At 48.0% G+C, this 23,018-nt stretch overlaps 1 protein-coding gene across 4 annotated transcripts in view; it reads left to right on the top strand.

Moving 5' to 3' along the window:
* ACAP3 (ArfGAP with coiled-coil, ankyrin repeat and PH domains 3) overlaps positions 1 to 23,018 on the top strand; it is a 165,034-nt gene that overhangs the window by 59,296 nt on the left and 82,720 nt on the right. For all 4 annotated transcript variants that reach the window (XM_030537669.1, XM_030537668.1, XM_030537667.1 and 1 more), the window contains exons 2-4: positions 11,745 to 11,802; positions 18,460 to 18,579; positions 19,901 to 19,954. In XM_030537669.1, the coding sequence (XP_030393529.1) occupies positions 11,745 to 11,802; positions 18,460 to 18,579; positions 19,901 to 19,954 (232 nt within the window). The remainder of the gene's footprint in view (positions 1 to 11,744; positions 11,803 to 18,459; positions 18,580 to 19,900; positions 19,955 to 23,018) is intronic.

Here is a 23,018-nt window from a genome sequence, read left to right as displayed (position 1 = left end):
CAAATTGTGACTAATTCTAATCGCTGCATCTAGCTAAATAAGGTCCAGTTGGGTCATGATGCCTTCTGATACATAATGAAAGAACTTGAATGTTGTTTCACATCACCACTGTGTAATCCTATTATCATCCTCCATTTGTATTGCCCCACTGCGTCAATCCAATCCAAGCTCCAGTGTGCTGGCCATTGTACTAACATGTGGAAAAACACAGTATTTGCCTTAAAGAGTTTGCAGTCTAACACAAGACACAAGTGAAGTAGGATTAGCCCCATGTTCTTTGAAAAGGTTGAATTCCACTATCTAAAGATAAGGAACATAGATTGAGAGCCAAGACCATTCAGTTATATTTCCAAATAGCAGCTCTGCTTCCCGCACCAACACAATACTAGTCAGCCAGTGGTTTTGCTTTCCTTTCACCTCACCAAGAATGGCTGACGGGATGGTTCTGGAGACTTTGGCCTGATGAGACTATCAGTGGGAGTAGCACTAGTATCTGCTTTACAGACTTCTTGCTATGGGGAGGGACCAAACTCTACTACTCAAAAAATTCCTTTTGATTTCAGAACCATTTGGTCATGGTGGGAATAAAAAGTTTTCCTTTCCCATGCTACTAAGGAAAGAATCTATGATGTATGGAGGGTCCACAAAAGGGTTAATGAGTTTGCGTTTGACTCACTGTTGGGTTTACCAACCAGTTCCATGAGTGTGTGCTTGGGTGAGGTCACCTCTGGAATTTAGTGTCAAGACTGTAGCAATTTTTAGACCTTTTGTGGCCCATATTTTGTTTTCAGTTTTGTTTTGCCTCTTTTCATGACCTCCTCCACCCCCGAAATGTCATGTTTTTAAGTGATTTGGTCATGAAGACCCGGTGAACTACTTGATTTTGTATGTTACGGCCAAGGTACCAGTTTAGATCCAAAAAATGGATTATTCGGCTTGAAGGAGCATTTTGAATTTCAATAGGGATGTTTTACCCATCTTGCTTTGGTCTTCTTGGTGGAGAGTTTGTGTGGGTGGAATCTGCAAAGCCAGCTCTGCATCGGAGCTCTTCAGCATAGATCATCCCTTGGCTATTCCTCCAGAATTCATTCTCTTAATCAAAACAAGTTGTTTTTGTTCTCATTTGGTTCTGCACCCTGAAATATAATTGATACAAACACAACAGAAGATTAGAAATCCCAGCAACCCAAGGCTAGCAGCTGAGTCAAGTTACATCAGCCCATCCTTGAGATGCAGGATAAATGACAAGCTGTGGTGTTTGTTTCGGAGTCTCGGTAATTATAATGGAGCTGAGATGCTAGTTTAGAGAAACTCCAGTGGCCTTTCAGAAGTTGCTGCCTTGTCAGTCAATGGCCAGAGCCCAAGGGCCGCAGATTGAGTAAGAGAGTGAGCAATGCTTAGCATAGGCTGGGATCCCACTCAGTCAGCTACCCCAGGATGGTGCTTGAAACGCATCCCGGGGTACATTGACTACCATATAGCTCAGGTAATGGCTGCTAAGTTTTCATTACTTACCTGTTTACCCTACTGGTGTGCTCCCATCCATGCCATGCAACGGTTCGGCTCTTTTACTGCTCTTACCAGTGCAATCAGGTCAGATGCAGTAAGGGCTGGAGGATGAAGCCACCAACCCCGCTGGGTTTCAGGGATAGCACATTAGTCACAGCACAAGCCAGACATAGCATCGCACAACTCTACCAATGCACTTCAGCGCTTACTCATAGTACCTCCTGCCAGCCAAATTCTACCTCCACCCGCCTTGCCCAGGCACCCCTAATCCTCCTATGCAACACCACTTGAAAATCTAGTCTCAGCTCACCTACATAGCTCTGATGATTGTAGGGTGACCAGAGAGCAAGTGTGAAAAATCGGGATGGGGTGGGGGGTAATAGGAGCCTATATAAGAAGAAGACCCAAAAATCGGGACTGTCCCTATAAAATCGGGACATCTGCTCACCCTAGATGATTGACGTCAATGTGGCCCTGTGGCACCTCCTGATGCTCTAGTCTTGGGTTCATCTGCTGATGCACCTTAACACTGACCTGGTGCAGCCTGTCTGTCCTCGCAGACTTTTCTAGTTTCTTATTCTTTTGTGCCATGGAGAAGTGTCTACTCAGCACCTTGCTAAAACCACCTAACTGCAGTGAAACCAAGTCTCCAGAGAGGAAAAGGCCAGTGCATTCACTCCATCCCAGAGATCTACACGGTTTAGTTATCCCTCTTCCGCCTGGGATTTTAAAATGCTTGTGGGGACCCCAGCTTCCTCAGAGGCGGGGGATGCTTCTCCATGGCTTCCCCTAGGCCTCAAGCCTGAAGCAAAATTCATATTCTGAACACCCTCGGAGTTGGGGACAGTTCTAGTTTCATTGAATGAAACTGCGTCCCTTCTCTCTATTGGGGAGGGCTGTATTTCGTATTGCACAAGCTGCCACTGGACGTTTAGGTCACAGGCTGTTTTCTCTTCTCTCATGATGGAAATAGCCTGAGGCCTGGAAGAGCTTCAGAAGGAGCACTGCACTGGGAAGCAAGCAGAGCACCTCGCCAGGAGATGACTGAACTGCTCTTAGCCGCTGGATAATTAGGACCTTGCTTTTTGGGTCTCAGTGAAACCATTCACCTCCTCCTGTCCCGGTCACTTGTCTTTCTAGTTAGGTTCCTTCGACTATGTGAACATGCAGGATGCTGCACATTCTTTTTGACACACGACAGCTGCCACTGATGTCTGAGGACACCTGGCTGTGCTCAGAAGTATGGCACGCTCCCTCTGCATGGGCAAGCACATAGGTGCCCCACGGATCATAGGAATGGCATGTGCTGCCTTTCTGTCTCGCTTCCTAACCGCTCATGGCCAGTTCTGGTCTCAGCCGTGCTGCAGTGACCCCGTTGATCTCAGTGGAGTTATCCCAGGCTCACAGTACTTTTATATAACTGAGATCAGAATCTCACTTACGGTCTATAATGTGCCGGATTCTCTGCTCTTGTCACTCTATTGATATCAACAGAAAGGATGAAATCAGCAGAGAATTTGCCCCACGGCCTTTATTACTCACGAGGAGGCTGCCAAACAAACATTCAGTCAAAGCCTATTGTTTCTCCTCAAGATATGGGCACAGCAAGCTGTGACACCACTGCCGTGAGGATGGTAAAGCTATTCCAAGGGGAGAAGGCCGAAGGGCATCTTGGAAGTTCCTAGTTTCTAGTATGTGGTTAAAATCCTTCAAGTTGATGTCTGTCGTTTAACAGCTGCTGCTGTTTCTTTGCTGCAGAGCTAAACCCCTTCTTTCAGCTGGCTCTTCTAGCCGTCTCTCACAGATGAGAGGAAACTGCATGGAAAAATTGAATCCGGATGGGCAATAAGGGGATGATGCATGAAGGCATGTGACTTCCAAGTCCAGAGAATAAAAATAGCAGAAAAATCTGCCGGAGAGCAGCCCTTTCATTAGTGCTGTTTCTTGCACAGGCTTCTGCCGTTGGCACAGACTGGCAGGCTCGCATTCCTATTGGGCTTCCATATGCACTGCCAGAAAGAGCTTGGCAGCACATCGTTAAAGGAGGAAATAAGCCTCTTTTCTGGAAGCCGTTTCAAAGGCCTGGGTGACGGATCAATTATGGTCAGACCCCCGTGGCACCCTGTGGGGAGTGAAGAATCTGGGCTGAGATTGTGAGTCACCAGGACTTTATTTCCTGCCCACTCATCGTGGGGCGAAGGGAGTCTTGATTCCCATCCTGATGTTAGAGCTGCTTCCGGGGGCCAGCTCAAGTTAGCTGTTGGGAGAACAAGCTTTGGAAAAGGACAGCCCAGCACTTACCTCTAAGTCTGCTTGATGTCGCCACGGTGCTGTGGTTGTCATGGTTCAGGAGACTGAAATCTCCATGACGATGCATTGGTACCGCGGCAACCAGGCAACTGATGTAACAGTATTTGATCTAGGTTAAAGAGCAGCCCATCCGAAGGCAGAAAGTAGAGCCAGGTGAAATGTGGAACTTAGGTGCATTCACCCATCCTCAATTCTAATATAACCTACGCATTCCCTTTCATAGTATATGGGACTCTCTTAATTCATTTCCCAAGGCATTTGTAGGGGAAATGTTTGTGCTGGTGAAAAAGTCTGTGTATAGTGAAAGGAGCAGATATAATAAGCCTACAGGTGCCAGTCTCTGTTCTGGAAGAGTGGGTAGCCGATGCCAACTGTCTGCAAACACCCTCCTGGCTGAGATGAGGATTGGGACACATTGAAGAAGTCATGTGGGGAAACTGGCACCACTACTGTCTGCTATGTATTATCTGTTTTGTGGCTAAACAGAGAACTTCATTCTCCAGCAGCACTAAATTCACCCTTGCCTGTAACCCATCCATCCAATGCTTCCTTTAAAACTCAGAAGATCACCTCAGCAGCATTGTTTGAGCTAGCCGTCTGGGGCATGCAGGAAGGGTTTATGTCTGGTCCTCTCTGGCTAGCAGGACCCTAGCCAAGATCTATCAATAGCAGCACACCAGCTGTGACACTGCAGGAAGCCCAGGGTCATTGTGAATGTGGTCAGAATTCCAAAGAGGCACCAACATGGTAATTAACAAGTTTAGTTCAAATAAAATGGTGGGCTGGATTCAAATCTTCTTCAGTGACTTTCCAAATTGGACACAGCTCACTTTCCTCTTCCAATACAGCCTGGGCAATGCAGGCAGAGCAGAGCTGTATTTGCGGGAAGCAAAGGCCGATATTACAGAACTGTTTCGAGATCTTATTTTGAAAACATAAAATAGATTTACTATTCTTGGGCCCTTTGCTGGCATCAAAGAAAATTACACTTGCCTGAAAACAGGAGGCAGCCAACTCCCTTGCTTCGCCTGGGGGCGAATGGCCTTCCAGGGAGATTGCTTCGTCTGCAGAACTAAATCAAGTCCCTAGGGGACCCTCTGAGCAAAGAATGGCTCCAGCAGGGAGAGTTTAACGAGCTCCTCTGGGAATAGGACCCGCTCTTTTCTGATTGGAGCCAGTAGGAGTTGAGGGGGCTCATACATGGCAGGGCTGGGCTGGATGTTTGGAGAGGCACCTCTGTGCAATGCTGATGGCACACAGATTTGTTCTGTGGACATATCTAGACCACGGCATCAGTGTGTGTCTCTGTACCATACATGATCTTACATCCAGAATCCCTTTTATTTACATTAATATAGACATTGATATTTGTACTTCCTTGGCTCCTAGCTAGTGCGTTACAGCCATAGTCTCAGAGCCCTTTGCAAAGGATGAGAAGAGTCATTAGCCTGTTTTTTGCAGAGGGGGAAGCTGAGGCACATCGCAGGTCAGTGGTAGGCACAAGGACAGAATGTGTGCCTAGAAGTGGTCTGGAGCGTGGAAATAACATTTGAGGAAGCATCTAGACATTTGGCATTGTATCTGCTGGGCACCATTTGGGGTTCATCTATTACTACAAAGGCTGCTCAAGTTTGATTAGACATAGGACTGTGCTGTTAAATTCTGGATCCAAATTTAAAATCCCTCCCCCTCCACCCAAGTTTAGGGAGTTCAGATACAGGATCTTGGGTGGGCCCATTATAGGGATGGAGGCCAGCTGTGAAATCCAGATCTCGAGCCAACTAATGATTATGAACCTGCCGACTCCCTCTAATTTGGGATACTTAGCTTTGGGTTCCTCTCTGTGATGGCAGGAAGAGGTCTATCTAGCTACCAAGGATGCAGGGAGAGACTCTGAAACTGGAGTGGAGGGGCGGGAGGGAGTCTGGGCGAGGTATAGTAATATCTGAAGTGCCTGGCAGGTTGAATCCCTCATTTTGTCTGTCAGTACATATTTCTTCCTGCATTGTAGGAGCCGGCAGGACCTAGCCAACTGCATCTCAACTGCTAGGGGCACTTACATTATCTCTATCCAGCTTTGCTGGATGAAAACTACATCCCTGGCCATCTTATGTAGCACATAATGGTGATGAATAACTGATGGCACTTCCTCTGTGTTGGAAGTTTGGCTTGTGTCAGGAAGTAGATTTGTTTCGGGGAGTGTCATCTTCTCCAAGCAATCAGTGACCAAGTACCCTCTGCACAGCACATCAGGGGAACTTCAATATCTCTTGCTATTGAAGGGAGTCTGAGCACACCATGGCCCATGTAGGAATGCCAGGCGCCCTGCTAAAAGAAACTAGACAAGGAAAGGAAAGCAGATACTGGGCCCAGTACAATTCTGGTGCAAGAAGATGCAATGCCCTTGACTTCCATGGATTTATACCGGTTTATCCTAGGCCAGCGTATGTCCAAAATGGCCGGGAAGGATATAGTCAAACCACAAGACAGACACAGTTTTGCATGAAAAGAGAGTCTGCTGATAATATATGAGACTTTCTCTTGCTCGTGAGTAACATCATGTGGTTTGGTGGGGGGATAATCAACTCAAATAAGGATGGTTACAAGCATTACATCACAGTTCCCAAATATGCAGCTAATTTAGATTTCACAAGCTGGTTATGAGACGGTAAGTAACTAGACTCCTTAATTCTTAAAACAAATACGCATATTCTTTGAGGCTTCACAGCTATGCGAAAGATTTCTTTATGAAAACCACATTTATGGCAGATGGGGAAGGGCTATGTGTAACGGATTTAAAAAACTGGTTCAAAAACAACTATGTAAAAGATAAACAATCTGCCCCATAGTTGTCAAACCTCAGAAAATAAAGGCCAGCTCTTCGGTTAGTATAAGTCAGCTGTGAGGAAGTGGACCTAATTTATGGGAGGGATAGTTGTCTATCATTTAAAACAGGTGGTTAGAAATCAAGGACTGTATTATCAGCTGGCATAGAAGGGACATAGCTCTGCTGAAGCTGGTAGAGCTGCATTAATTTACACAACCAGAGTTCTGTTCTGTTCTGTTGATTTCAGTGGATGTTTGGAGCCTAAATAGACGTTAGGTGTGTAAGTTGCTTCATTGATTCCACTCTGAGTTTTTTTTAAAGACAGTCGTGCTATGCTGATTTGATTGATTGAAAATTGGGCCCCAGGACTCCTGGGTTCTTTTCCTGCCTCCATTCTAAATTCTCAAGTCACGTAATCCAACATTTTCCAGCTTGCCCTCTGCATTGGAATGGTTCAGGTGCTGGGGGGAGAAGGTGTCAAGGCAAGGGAGGGTCCAACCGATCCAAGGCCCGAGAAGTTGGATGCAGTAGCAATGGGGGAGTGACTGGAGAGATTCAAAGAAAAGGGTGATGTGAACAGAAGGACGGATGAGGCAGATGATAATGGCGGCTGCAATTTGTACTGGCTGGAGCAGGAGCAATGTGGGTGTGAAGGAGGCCCGGAGAGGAGAGTGTTCCCATAAGGAAAAAGGGAGAAGATGAGAGGTGAGAACAGAGAGCGAAGGTTGCGTTTTAGAAATGTTGCAAAGGAAGAAACAGTGAGATTTGGACACTCCCCAGAGCAGAAGGGGAAGGGGAATTCTCACTGGGTATTTAGCAAGCTTAACACAAAGCATAGCAGGACCCTCTGAGATGCTAGTTCAAATCCAACCCTGGTCAGAGGAGACTGAAAAAGTCATTACTTCATGCTAGCCCTTTAGTGGCCTATGTGACCAAGCTGATGGTCTCAGCCCCATTCTGAGCAACTTCATAGGAAGGTAGTATTGCTCAGTGAGTAGGGCACTTGCTCAGGAGAGCTGGATTCTATTGCCACTGGCCTACAGTGTGAGCTTGGTCAAGTCACTTCCACTCTCTGTGCCTCTCTTTCCCCTCCCACTCTTTTCCCTTGCCTAGACTGTAAACTCTTCAAGGCAGGGACTGCCTCTTATCAAGTGTCAGTACAATGCTTATCACATGGGGCCCCCAATCTTATCTGGTGCTCTCTAAGTGCTACCATTATAGAAATAATAATCACATGTACAAATGCCCTACCATGGCTAGTACCTCAGCTGGCAAGCTGACCGCTCATTGTGCCTGGAGAATGAACTCCCAGTCCTTGCTGGGGTCTTTCCAGAACAGGTCTGAGGCGGACTGGCGGGAGAGGGGGAGGTGTGGGAAGCATTCACTGATGCTGCCCCTGATGCTCCTCTTCTAGTGATGAATAGAAGCCTCTTATCTGAGTCTGTCACTCCAGCGCCTTCTGTCAGCACCTAAACCTCTTGAAAAGAAAGGCAGGCATTCCCAGAATGCCTATGGGGACCCAGATTGCTGGAGATATGAGATGAGGCAAAGTTATTTTCCTGCTTGTAGATTTGTGAAGTGGAAGCTGGGGCAGAGCACAGCCTCAGCATTCAGAGCCAGGGCATCAATGCCCCAAACTCTCAGGCTGTTCAGATCCAGGGTGTTGGTTCAGCCCCTTGTGAGGGACGCAGCTAGGAGCTGCAGAGCAATTCTGCTGACTCATGAGGCACCCAAATCAGGTGGGTCTCATTAGCTCCCCCTCTAGAGGGCAAAAAATGGAGGAAAGAAAGAGAGGAAATAGGGGATGAGACAAGAGGTCTTTTGCAGAAAAATCCCCACAATCAGTGAGCTCCAGAGTGAGCCCAGGCTAAGCCTCCCTCAGCACATGAGGAACCAGGTGATTCAGATGTCTGACAACATGCACTTAATATTCAGTCACAACAGGTCATGTGGTGGTATGTCCCGTGACTGTGTGAACTCCCCATGCGCTGAATACCCTAAGGCAATTAAAAACCTTTCACAAACCCCTCTAAAAGGCGTGGTACATTGATTACGAGGCAATTACATTAAATAAACTAGTTTTTCCTTTCCCCCCAGGGAAACAGCCCCACCACTTCCCACGACCCCTATGAAACTCAAAAAAGCAGCCACATAATCTGAAAGCCCAGGAATTGCAGATGGGACCTCCCCTGCCCCTCCCAGCATTGAGCAATAACATCATTGTAATTATATATGTCAGTAGCACCCAGAGGCCCCAATTGTGGATCAGGGCCTTGTACACGTCATTAAAAAAAAGACTGTCCTTGCCACAAAGATCTTACTGTGTTGGCATACAATGGGTGTGAATCCTCCTTCAAAACAACTTTCTATGTAACATTCATTTTTTAAATTGCTTGCTCTTGGAGGATGGGGTTGGACTGCAATGGTCTTACAGGATAGCTAAGAAATAGGGTTGGGATTTTCAAGCTGCCTAAGGGATTTAGCCACCCAGTCCCCCAGTAAAAATCAATGGGAATACCCCATTTAAAAAAATCAACGGGAAATGGGAATCCTGCCCCACTCCCCCCCCCCCTTGAAAATCTTAGCCCAGACTTGGAGATAAATAAAAGCTGTTTTGTTGGATGTCATAAAGGATAGAAACCGAGTGGGGTCGGGGAAGGGACACAGCACAACAGAACTCGATTGACTCATGCAGTCTCCTCTTACACTTAATAGAGAGGAAGGATGGTCCAGGGGCAAGGGTGCTCTCCAGGAACTTGGGAAAGCTGCGGTCAGTTCCATGCTCTGCCACAGACTTCCTGGGTGACCTGGGCAAGTCACTAAGGCTATATCGGCACTGCAAAGGAAAAAACGTGGCGCTGAGTCTTCAAGCCTGTGTCAACCAACTCAGGCTGCATGGCTAAAACCAGCAGTGTGGGGCTAAGACCTGCTCATGGTTTTTAGCCCCACATGGTGAGCCCAAGTCAATTGACCCAGGCTGTGAGACTCGCTGCTGTGGGTTTTTCTTTGTAGTGTAGATGTACTCTCAGTGTCTTGGCCCCCTATCTCTAACATAGGGATATCAGTACCCATGCATACGCACACCTTCCAGGGATTTTAGCAGAATTTGAGGGTGCTCAGCACCTGTCAGAGTTGGGCCCAATTATGCAATGTGACAGGACTGTGATAGGGACAGGCATAATGTGCAGGGAGGAGAGTTCACACACTCACATGATACATCACATGGCCGGCGTTGTCACTGAATATTAGGTCTATACTGTAAGTTGTCTGAATCATCTGGCTCCTCACAGCACTCCAAGGGAGATTTCTGGTAGCTGTTGGGAGAGGTGCTCTCTCCTGAAGCCTGTGCATGCTGGATTGGCGATCGCCTTAAAAGTTCAGGACAGAACTGACGTGCTCGAGATCAGCGCCTGCCTTCTATTTGATTTATTTCCTTTGTGGGGAGGGAGTCTCCGATCTCTGTTCCATTTGGATTACCCGGTGGGATGTTGGCCGACTTGTAGCAATGTCAGATGGGGACTGTGTTCACCTGTAGAAGGTACTGTTCGTTTATTTCCCCTGGAAGAATGGTGAACGTGGGGAAGTGCTAAGTTTGCTCTGCTAGTTGTATTTCCTCTGAGAAAGAGAGATGGGCTGAATCACCACATCACATGACCTCTCAAGGTCCCTTCCAACCCGATGTTTCTATGACTCTGTGATCAGAGTGAAACTCCCTTCTCAAACTCAATGGAAGTTTGGATCTGGATCCAAATTTTATGACTTTGTCCTATCAATCATTTGTTATTTGTCCTTCCTGTTGTTAGCAATGTGTACCTGGGAGGCTGTTCATCCATTTAAAACAAGAGCCTTTAGAGAATAGATTTTGTTGCCTGATCTATTGAGGCCCTGAGGGTTTTCTCCTGGTTCCTTTTGGATTGTGCGTGTCACGTCCTTGGCTGTTTTAAAGCCACATGAATCAGTGCTTCGCCGGCACATCCTTCCTGCACATGCCCATGGCAGGAATTTTTAAAAAGTCGAGCGTTAACACTTCATGCTGTGCACAGCAAACCTACAAGTGTGAGAGGGTTCATGCAATGGACTCTGGATTGCATGCGCTGGGACACAAAATTGCAGTGAGGTTTACCACGTTTCCAGGTGCTTGTTGAAGGGAATGGCTGCCCAGCTGTGGACAGGCTATCCCAGTAAGCTGCATTCAATGGGAAGGTTTCTGCCTTACTGCTCTTACAGTTGGAGTTTTGCCTAAGAGAAAAGTGGATTTATCCCAAAGGTCTTGAGCTGGAAATGTCTTTTGCCAGTGGGCTGGGCTGATGTCATTGGAATGTGTCCCACAGTTGGGGGAGGCCAGAATCCTACTGGCCTCTTACGGTCACCAGCGTCCAAGAAATGGAAAGAAAACAGACCCAATGGATCTCTCCTCCAGACACAGCCAAGGCACTAAGGGAAACACTCAGAGGTGTTTGAGAGTGAGTAGATTGAGACGGTAACAGGACCAAGATATGCCCACATCGGGCTAAAGACTTGCTGGGGTTTAGAAGATGCAAGCCAACGTGTGGGTGTTCTTGAGGTATCGTTACAGCCTGAGGTCTAGTTTCACAAGGGCTCTACGCTGGCACAGTTAATGCTGGTTGCCAGTGGGCGGTGCACCCATTTACCTCAGCCATGTCATTCATGCTGGTGTAACTTAACAGTTGCTCCCGATTTACATGGGCATAAACGAGATCAGAATAAGACCCCGCGGGTGGTGGCTTTGCTGTACATTGCCCTAGCACAAGACAGCCCAGTGACTTGCCAGTGACACGGATGGGGGGTTGTCAGCAATTTCCTCCCCTCCTTCCAATATTTTTCACCAGCCCAGGAGCAAAACCATGCCAGATAACGTAGGATCCTCGGAATGGAATTGTCCCAAAATGTGGATCCTCCGCTTATACGGCAGCCTCTGTGCAGGAAACCCCAGACTGGGTAGTGTGAACTTCCACCCCTCTCCTCTGCCTTTTGGAGTTCTTCCAGCCTTTGCCTTTCAAGGACTGTTCGGTTTTTCTGCCCATCATCCGTGTGTAGGCAACCAGCTGATTTCCCCTTTTCGCTCTTCTGATTACAGGGCGACCATAGATGAAGTGGAAACAGATGTGGTGGAGATAGAAGCAAAGCTTGACAAGGTAAGTGAGGGAGTGGCTTTTGGGGAGATGGCTGGGGTGAGTCTTTGGTTTAGGAACGTGGCCCTGCCAGCCTGTTCTGGGCACAGGGCCCCTGCTCAGACTGTCAGGAAATCGTTGGTTGATATGCTGGTTTAGTGTATATGATCATGTCTTCCTGTACTGCTTGGCCCCAGCCACTGCAGCTCAGCCATAGGTGAGGGTGTTGGTTGCTCCTTTTAGCACAAGTAGCTGGGGCTTGTTTCTGAAGAGTGGTCAGGAGAGTTCCACTTCTCTGTGCCTCTGTTTCCCCTTCCACTCTGTCTTTGGCTTGTCAACTTGGGTGGTAAAGCTCTGTGGGGCAGGGGCATTTCTCACTAGGTGTCTGCACAGCAACTAACACAATGTGGCTGTAGCCTCAGTTAAGATCTCAAGGCACCACAGTACAGTAATAGGAATTAAGGGGCAGTGGTCACTCCATGATTGTGATGTCTGTAGGTGTGCAGCCTGGGTTGTTTACAGTAGCACTCAGTAACTCAGAGCTGGGGTTCACAGAGGGGAGGGTGTATGTGGAATTCAGCTGGGAACAGTTTTAACAATATCGTGTCGAATCTGTTTCTATTGTGCTAAAGTCTTAAAAACCATTTCCTATCACAACAATCACCTTAAATAGTTCCCCTTTGGGGAGGATGTCTAGCCCATTGGTTAGATGAGGGTCAGGACTCCTGGGTTCTACTCCAGTCTCTGCCAGAGTATCCCTGTGCAACTATAGCTTCACTGCACCAGCTTTTCTCGAGCAGCAAAAGAAAGATAACACCTACCACACAGCGACTTTCTGAAGCTTAATTAATGTTTTTAAAGTGCTTTGAAGTTCTTGGATGAAAGGTGCTATAGACTTGCAAACTGTTATTATACTATAATGAAAATTGAGTGTGCATACACCACTGGCCTCTGCCGGATAGAACTAGAACTGAATTGAAGCCAGACTTCCTGAGTCCCAGGATGGTATCTTAGCCCTGGTCTACACTGCGGGGGTGGGGGGTGGGAATTGATCTAAGTTACACAACTTCAGCTATGTGAATAATGTCGCTGAAGTTGATGTACTTAGAGTGACTTACCGTGGTGTCTTCACCGCGGTGAGTCAACTGCTGCTGCTCCCCCATCAACTCTGCTTGCGCCTCTCGTGGCGCTGGAGTACAGGAGTCGACGGGAGAGGGCTCAGGGATCGATTGATCGTATTTAGACTGGACACGGTCAATCGATCCCTGCTGGATCGATCGCTGCCCCCTGATCCGGCGGCTAGTGTACACGTACCCTTAATCATAAGAAGTGTGAACCTGAAACCTGCTCCCTTACCGATTTTCTGCTCTTCTATTGTGTGCACATGCTTGTCCGCTAGTGCCAGGCTTAACAGGGCTGATCTGTTTAGTGTAGGGTTTCTGCTGAGGGCTGGGCAGTGCCCACTGACTGGTTTTTACTGTATGTTTTTCTGGGTGCAGGGACTCTAATTTTAGACAACATAGTATTGACTCAAGTGCTAAACAAACAAACAAAAATACATTCAAAATACAAAACATTCTAAGGATGTTGCAAAAAGATGTAGAAAAAGCAGCAAAGCAGGTCAAATTTCCTGTTTTTGGACATCGATTGTGCCCCTTTAAAGTTTCCAAATATCCATCTGGTTGTGCTACTGCATGATTTGATGAGGTCTCTATCAGCAGCCACGGAGGCAAAAGCCGCCATCAGCAAGAATAGTTTGTAATAGCCTGGAGTTTTAGAGTAGGGGTGGGTGGGAAAAGAGTTGAAACAGTCTTGGATCCAAGTCAAGAGACTTACTGACAGAAAATCATGTTGTGCCCCTCCAAATGTCAGAAACATCTGCCCAGTTATTTCTGACTGAGCAGACAGGTGGAGGAACCAATGATGATGCTGGAGTTTAGCAGGGAAATTGTGTGTTGCTAGAAGGGGAGAGAATGTCTGCATCAGACTAAGATATTGTCTTTATTGAAGTCAGACCTTAAGAAATGGGTGGCCTGAGGGAAACAAATAGGTGGTGTTAGCCGAGTTCCTAGTGGACAGGTGCCTGCATAAGATAACTAGCCTCCTCACTGGAAGATGGAAAGAACCCTGAACTCTGTTGGCCCTTAGAGCTGGTACCTTGGAGGTAGGACTGGAGTGCTTTGACTGTACAGTATTAGGTAAGCTTGTTCTGATGATTCCATTAGTGAAACTAAAGGCCATTCGTTTCCAGGCCTGTCAATCTGGAACCCTTCATAGAATATCAGGGTTGGAAGGAACCTCAAGAGGTCATCTACGCCAACCCCCTGCTCAAAGCAGGACCAATCCCATGACAGATTTTTGCCCCAAATCACCCCCTCAAGGATTGAATTTACAATGCTGGGTTTAGCAGGCCAATGCTCAAACCACTGAGCTGTCCCTCCCCAGTTTGTTAGCGCTAGAATTCTATAAACAGTTATTCAGGACTCACAATTTCATTGCCTGGAGGAATGCCCCATAAATACATTTCCAATAGATTTAACAAGAGAGCTAACTAGGTAGAGCACCTTTGGGCAGGGATTATCTTAAACCTATGGACTCATGTAATTTGGGCCCACTCCAGATGGCAGCAATGGGCTGGTCTTGAAACTCCTTCCATTTTGAATGACAGCTCTCATGAGATCGGTTTTGTTTTCACATTGTTTCCACTGGTTTGCACCAAAATCTGGCATGGCTGATCATGTGAAATTGTGGCTGTGTCAGAATCAGAAATAGGCCCACGCAGCCTGCAACCGAAACAAGTAAAGGTGAGTTTGGATCCAGGAATTTGAAGCAGAAGGTCACTGTTGAAATTCAAAGCAGTTATGCTTTGAGGGTTCATTCTGGGTAGAATTCTGTTCGTTTTGCTCAGATTAAAAAGGAATGTTTGTAGGGCCCTGATCACCATAATGTTTCAGTGTTTCACTGTCCTTAGTGGATTTATCATCAATCTATCTGTATAGAACAGTGGCACAAACAAATTAAGCAACTTTGCCCAAGGTAACACTGTAATCGATGTCTGCACTAGAAGCTGATCCCAGTTCTTCTGAGCCCTTGTCCAGTGCTCTATCCACTAGGTAATCCTTCCTCCTTGGTAATACTAGTGGAATAAGGCACTATTCAGTGCAAGTGAGGGTGTCAGGATCTGTCTCTTCCTGTGATTTGGTGGGTTTCTCAGTCTTTAATTGCTTTCTACAGCTAGAGGTAGAAACAGCTGTTTCTAAACTTTGCAAATACGGCTGCTGCCTTCACTCTGACCTCAAGTTTGCCTCCAGCTGTTGCAGACTGCTTTCCTACCAATGGTGCCCAAGGCTTCTAATATTTCAGGAGTCTTTCTGAAGCTAGGGAACATGATTTCAGAATGCTGTTGTGCTGAATGGCCCTCAGCTACTAGGAACACAGCCTTGGCCGTGTGTGCGAGGAGGTATTTTAAAAACCGCCACGTTGCAGAATAAGCTGGATTTCCTTTCCAAAGGATCTGTCCAAAGCCCCTGGTGTCCGTCTGGGCTCCAGATGCTACAGGAGCTACATTGGTTTGTTTTCTTTCTTTGGGGTGGGATGGAATAGCACAAATGTTCCTCTAGCACCCAGTTCTGTTCTGCCAGATTATGTGAACAAGAGAGAAAGGAGGCGTGTGAGAACTGTGTTCAGATAATATTCTGATAACACAGCTGGAGACCATCGACTCACCCCATGGGCTGGTCACATTTATCAAAAATGGCTTTGCAGTCATTAAAATGGATGATTTTGGTTTCTCCCCCCAGTGAAAAATTGCTGGGAAAAACTCAGATTCCAAAACTGTTTGGTTGTCAAAAACCAACATTTTTCATTTTGTCAGAAAAAATAAATGAAACATTCAGTGACAAGTTTTGAACAAAAACATTTTTGTGCGTGCTTCTTTTGGAGTGTGTGGATAAGACAGTATTTTTTAAACCAGCCTTAACTGTGGGTGGTGTGGTGGTTCCCTCGGGCAGGGGTTCTGTAGTGATCAAGAAGAGAGATTTTTGAGTCCTTGCTCTCCCCCATCCTTTCTAAAAGGAGTAACTAGATAACCAAGGGATTGTGAGTTCTGACTCTCTGCACTGAGTGGACAGGCTGTTTCTAGGGCTGCTCGGGAGCTCACATGCGTGTATCTGGAAGTCTCTTGTTTCTGGACACTTTCCATGAGGTTGTGACTAAATTAGTGATCCCAGTCCATTAATGGACCCAGAGAGGGGCTGCGATGGGAAGCGGCCTCGCCAAGCTCTAGAACTTTACAGGAGTTGCTGTGCACCCAGGGGTGGCTCCAGGCACCAGCACTCCAAGCGCGTGCTTGGGGCGGCAAGCTGCGGGGGGCGCACTGCCGGTCGCCGCTAGTGCAGCAGGCAGGGTGCCTTCGGCGGCTTGCCTGCGGAGGGTCCGCTGGTCCTGTGGCTTTGGCGGAAGAAGCCTCAGGACCAGCGGACCCTCCATGCTTGGGGCGGCAAAATGTCTAGAGCCGCCCCTGTGTGCACACATCTTTAAAACAAAGGAGTGGGTCTTACTCCGCTGCCAGACTGGTGGCAGTTTGGACTAACTTCAGTGGTGTGGTAACAGTCTGTAATGTCAGTAAGAGGAGAATCAGATGCCCTGTGTGTAGCACTGTTGCTAACACATCCCTCACTAGAGCTAGGACCTTCCACATGCATTGAGTGAAAACAACTGTGCTGTCTAGCACCACGAGCCGTTCAGTGAGGAATACCATCATTCCCTTCAGATCTTTAGTCCTCAGAGGTGCTATTTCCCTGGGCTGTAGGACTGACTGAGACAGTGTTTAACAGTTAGCTAGAGTCCCTCCGATTTTACAGGGATCTGGTCGTTGGCCTGACGCATATTACACAGCTTAAAAAAATACAAAGCCCTCGGATCCATTATATCAGATAAATGTTTGTCAGGCTGCTAAATGTCACAGCCTCTGCCCTTGATTTCCTTTTTCCCACACCCAACCCCCCGGCTGGCCAGGAAAATCCAGAGAGAACATATGGAGCAAATCGCCCACAAGATAACTCTCAAACCTGCAGTTGAGTTCGGAAATCTCAACTGAACAGTTTTAACAAATCATTTTGAGCATACAAGTGGACTGCAAACCATTCACTTCAGCTAATCATCCCTCCTTCCCCCTGCCGCCACCCCTGCTCAGGCCAGTGTGAAGGTGCATTTTACCACTCTACCATTAGGCATGCAGTTGTGCCTCAGTTTCCCTACCAAGGACAGTCTTCCCCAGGCTGACGGTTTGTTCTGGCCAGACCAAAAATCCTCTCCTTCCAGAGCAATGAAAGTGCAAACTCCTTTCATCCTCCTTGGGCACAGCCCTCGGCTAGGGTCTGTGCAGTCATTAAATCCACCCCTCTTGGTTGCAGAAGGCTTCCTCCCCCCTTCATCCAGGGGTCAAGACCTCACTGTGCTACAACTTCCCATTCAATCCTTCCCCTCACCTGCAGGGTTCCCATATCACTGCTCTAGGTAGCATCATACTGGGGCCTTCCGTTACGTAAGCTCCAGCCTTCGCACGCTAATACATGGAGCAGCTTTCCTGCTGCCCAGAGCCACGTTCTCCAAAGCCTGCTTCCCACGAGGCCTTCCTCTGGCCTCTTGAGCCAAGCACCTGTCTTCAGGGAAGGCTCCCCACCTTAGCTCAGGCCCCAGCACATCACCATCCTCCCCCAGGACTCTAACTGGCAGCAAGCTTTTCTCTCCGGCTCCCCCCTTCCCGGCAGGTCTTGCTGTAGCTTGCAATCTGGGAGGCAAACCAGGCATAGGTGAGAGCTGTGGCCTGAGCCCCTGTGACAGCTGGCATAGGGCCATCCATCGATTTGGCCACACCCTCACCTGGGGGCTGCCCCATGGCTTCCACCTGAGCAGAGAGGAGACTGGACGTGTATGCTCCCTCCCTTCCTGACAGGGGTGTTAGCACAACAGGATTCTCCTTCCCCTCCTGGGCAGCAGCAGTGTGGCCCCAACATGGTGCCTTGATCCTGCCCCCCCCCGGTGCCCCTCCCAGAGTCTTGTACGATTGTGGGGCCTAGTGACCCCATTTGCTGCTGCTCCTGCCTCGGCTGTCGGCAGACATCATTGCTTTACACCCAGGCCACGTTCCCAAGCTTTTCTTTGCCATCAGGAGAGCTAGAAATGTAAGGGCCAGATCCTCAGCTGGTGCACATCCACTGAAGACAATGGAGCGACACCGATTACCCCACTCAGGCTTTGGCCTCTAACTGTTTTCTTAAATGACAGCAGGGGGAGGGTTGACCTCACTTCCTGATTCTGTCCTGTGTTGATTCTTTCTGTTTGGATTCACATGTTCAGACTAATAATCCTCTGAGATCATGGGCATTTCACAACTGGTGGCTGTCTGTCTGCAACGCAGGCTGGGAGAGAGTGTCTGTCACCCACTAGTGGCCGATCAATAAACCAGAGTAATGCAGTAATGAAGTTACTGAGCTAGGCCAACAAGTAGCAATGCAGGGTTTTAACTCTGAAGGTTATGAGTTCAAACCATGGCATTAGCCCCACAGATCAGACTGAACCTAACTCGATGAATTTTATTTGCAAGTCAGGTTTCTTCTCAAAACTCTTTGCCCAGCCCTACAGGACATTCCCCACTCATGTCTCTTCCTCTCTCTGCAGCTGGTGAAGCTATGCAGCGGGATGATTGAGGCTGGGAAAGCCTACATCACCACCAACAAGCACTTCGTCAGCGGGGTCCGAGACCTGTCGCAGCAATGCAAGAAGGACGAAATGATTTCGGTGAGTTGCTGTGAGGGGAGGGGGAGGGAGCATCAGAAAGGGTTAAATGTTCCAACAAGAGACTGGGGCATTATATCTGGGAGGAGAACTGCTGGGGATTCTCTCTAAACCGAGCAAATAAAAATGTTTCCCAGGAGTAGACAGACGCCCGTGATGCTAGGTATGTGCTTTGCAATATACAGTGTTGCATTGAGTTTCTACATGATGCTTCTTTTGACTTCCTATCAGAGGTCCTTTATGCTAGTATCTTTTACTCATACACCTCTACCCTATTATAATGCCACCTGATATAACACGAATTCGGATATAACGCAGTAAAGCAGCGCTCCATAGGGCGGGGCTGAGCGGATCAAAGCAAGTTCGATATAACACGGTTTTACCTGTAACATGGTAAGATTTTTTGGCCCCCCAGGACAGCGTTATATCGAGATAGAGGTGTATATGTATATCTCTATAGAGAAGCAAGTGAGGGGACTAGAAATCAGGACTTTGGGTTCCCTGCCCAGTTTTGCCACTGCCTCAGCAGACAAGAAAGACAGATGGTCTCTGCATGACTCAGTTTACCCTCCTGTGATGTGGGTTCAGTTTACCTGTCTCACTAAAGGAAGGGTGGAGAGCAGATGGTTGTGAGGCATAATGTCTGCAAAGCACACTGAGATCTTGGCAGCCACGTGCTTCTATTATCAGCTGTGGCAGGGAGAGTCAGTGATATCCAGAGAACTCCATCAAAGGCAAGGAAATCATGCCAACTGTCATTCTAGCTGGGATCAGAATTTTAACAGGAATCTCCCAGGGATCCCTGAGAGTCTGTCCAGTGCATTGGTGAATTTTTACACAAAAGCTGTGCAGAATATTGATCCTTTTGGGTAAAATTAGTCCCCATAGAGAGGACCAGCCCAAGGCCTATTCATCACTGAAGTCTCACTTAGAGGCAGATTTCACCTCGGTGTCTGAAAGAATTCCCAGACAATGCAATGTTGAAAAGGTTGAAGAATAGGATCCTTGTTTGCAAGAGGCACTATGGTTTTAAGAAGCCAGAATGCTAACAGGATCCTTGGAATCTAGGTCAGTAAGCATCGGTTATTTGGGAAACATGGATAATCATCGTGCAAGAGAAACAGCCTGGCAGTGCTGGTTTCAGTACTGAACCGGAAAGGACGGGCGGCCTCTGGCTTCAGTGCCAGCCATTTACTTCAATGTACAGTTGCCAGCTGACAAAGTGAGCTCCTCAGTGGTTTAAAGAGTGTCCTTCCCCCGCCTGCCAGCTCTGGAGGAAGGGCAGCTACCCCCATTCACTGCCTGTCCTCTTCTCCTTTCACAGGAGTGCCTCGAGAAATTTGGAGACAGCCTGCAGGAAATGATTAACTATCATATGGTAAGGTGCCACCGCGGCCAGCCCTTAATAGTCTCGCCTCCCTCTCTAGATGCTCCTTAGTGACTTGTTGGTTTTGGATCAGGCAGCAGTCATGTGGCACTGGCCAAAGGCTGGGTCTATGAAGGAATCCTCTTAAGAATCCTTTCCCTGAACACTCAGCAGCAATTACCAAAGTGAAGGGGTATGGGATTGGGGGGATGTTGTACAAGGTTCTTCTCTCTTTGATGAGTCAAGTTCTGCCTCAGTCGCTCTGGTGCAACGTCTAGTAGTTGCGAACTTTGTGCAGTGATAAGTGGGGTTGCATGGGTGCATAGATCCATGGTGGTGCGGTGAGTGTATTGATCCATAGGGTGCATGAGTGGCATTGGTTAATGGGGCTGCATGAGTGTAGCTGAAGGTGGGATTTGCCCCGCTGTCTTTAACCAAACATACAGGACACTGGATGGGATTGTGGGGTAATGCTCTGCCCAGCGAGGTGGAGATGAGACTTTCAGCACCCTTATGGGTATCACATGTGCAGGGTTGCTATCCCACTCTCTTCTGTTGGAAGGGTAAGGCCCCAAAGGAGGATGCACTGTCTGAAGAATATGCTGCGTGTTGCTCATCCCAGGCACCAAAGGAATCTTCTCTGCATCTAAAAGTTAGGCAGAGAGAGATACACAATCAGAGGACAACTCAAGGCAGCTGCAACCTTCTGGTGTCTGGGCCAACTGGAAAGAAAGCCATACACTTTGCAGTCAGTCACAGGTTGGGGAAGGGAGGGGAGAGGACAGGGCATCTCTCATCTTTACTTGCACTGTGGACTCACAGCAGCCAAAGTGTCAAGAACGTGCAACCAGTGTCAGAGGGAGAGGAGTTAGAATGCTCATCCCCCAAATGGAAAAAGCAAGCCCATACTGTGGATGATTCATTCTTCTTTGGTGATTATGGTGGGAGCTGTATGTGAGGCCAGGGCAGGATTAGATGGGGTCCTGATGAACCCCAATAATCAGCATGTTCACCGTGAATGCCTCACTTGCATAGCCTGCATGCATTCCAGACTGGAGGGCAGAGAGAGGCCAGGGTCCTCTTGGAAGCCCCTCAGCATTGATCTCTGCCCTACCAGTAGGAGTGGCTTGAAGGTCACCTTGCTGCTTCTGCTTTGGAGTTTTGCATTGGCTTGATACGTCCATGTGAAGCCAGAACCCAAAGCAATATTCCAGGGGGCATGAGCCGCAGATGGATTGGAACCAAAGGGCCCGCTGGAGTGAGCAATCCGCTGTGAACACTGTCTGCCGGGTTGTGTGCAGCGTCGGGATTAAGGACAAACTGGAGTATATTAATGCCACAATAAGATTAAAGGAAGAAAGTGGCCAGATAAAGGCTGATTCTGGACTTCAGTGAGTCTCGAAACCAGAGCACCTGGGGTGAGAGAACCTGTCCTGTGAACACAATATTTATGAGCCTTGCACAGGAGAAAGGTGGTTCTCACTCTGTGGTCCTGAACCAGCCGTACAGTATGTGACTCAGTAGGAGATGAGAGTGCTTCAGGGTGTCGGCGCTGGAGTGACCTAGTTCTATCCCCCAGTGTCGCTGTCACTGTGCATGAGGGATGACATGTGCTTTTGGGACACAAGCTGACTGTATGCGATTGGAGGCAAAGCCACAGTGAGTCCATTTCATTATCTGGGAAGCAGGTAGGGACATTGTGTTTCCTAATGGGAAATGACACAAAGGAAGAGGTAAAAATACACCCAGGCTTTCTGGGTGAGTTACTGTCTGAGAGCAAAGTCGACCAGTGATATAGAAACCCAACAGCAGGAGGACTGTCCCAAACCTGAGTGTGTGTCAGAGAAGGGTGTGTGTGTGAGAGAGGTAGGGATGTAAGCCCAGTCTACACTAGGAGTGCTTTGCTGATATAGCTAGACCAGTATACTGTACTGGCAAAGCAGACACAGCTATACCCGCAAAGCTTTTGCTGGTACAGTTCAATCAATCCCCACCCCTGTGTGAAAGAAGCAATTCTGGTAAAAGCAAAGCGTTGCTGGTAGAACTGTGGCCACGCTAGGGGCTTCTGGTGGTACAGCTTTGTTAGTTGGGAAACACACCTCTTCACAGCCCTGATCCATGTAGATATGCTGCAAAACTCTGACGTGCAGACCAGGGCAGAGAGATATGGGGGGTGTGGGAGAAAAAGAATGAAGGCATGAGAAGAGAAGACAGAGCCCTATATTCTGGTTTAAGGCCCACAGGAGAACCCCCAGCATTGGCTCTGTCTGCCAGAGGTTGCAACACGCTGTTAATGTTTAACGACATGCAGTTTGCTGAACCAGAAGTGCCGAATGTGCCAGGTAAACCACCGTTGCTACTGTAGAGGATGTGGCGAGAGAGGGGAAGTCCACAGCTGCTTCCAGTGCAGTATTTATCCCAGCAGACTGACGACATGGGCTAAGCTCCTGTTTGGTAGGCATGGGTTGGGCCTTGGGTCTCTCACTCTCCTTTTGCCCCTCACATCAACCCTTGGGCCTAGTTTTTCCCTCGGGTCCCCACTGATTTCACTGTTACCCCCACACACACACTGATGGTAGAATCCTTGTGGTGGGGGGTCTCTGGAGCCCCAACCTGAGCAAAAGCAACAGCAGCGAGAAGTGATGGCCGGGATTCTCCAACAGGGCTGGGGAGGTGCTGGCTTTCCAACATGAGGCACAGCCAAGAGGCTGATTCTCCCACACTTCTATGCTGCTCCCCTCTGAAAATTCAGGCCTCTTGAAGGTGTCCCAGGTTGGGCACCCAAAGGCTGAGGCCTCGGTCTGGGCTATGATTTAGAATTGAGCCAGGGCGAGTGGAGGCTCAATAAGCCCAGTCACTTTCTTGCCTTTACCAGTAGATTAGCTATTTTGGCAACACTGTGAAGCCGGAATTTACTCACTCATATTACAGCTAATGGTGGCCCCAAAGCACAAGAGAAGAGCAGGATTCCCTTCTTCCCCGATGCCCACATGTAATTCTTATTTCAGTACACTGACGTCAGGGATCCTGAAGCCTCTGATTCAGTTGTTACTCAAGGAGAGTTCTCCTTAGATGG

Source organism: Gopherus evgoodei, chromosome 18 (genome assembly GCF_007399415.2).
Source record: "Gopherus evgoodei ecotype Sinaloan lineage chromosome 18, rGopEvg1_v1.p, whole genome shotgun sequence".
NCBI lineage: Eukaryota > Metazoa > Chordata > Testudines > Testudinidae > Gopherus > Gopherus evgoodei.
This window is presented reverse-complemented; position numbering and strand designations above follow the sequence as displayed.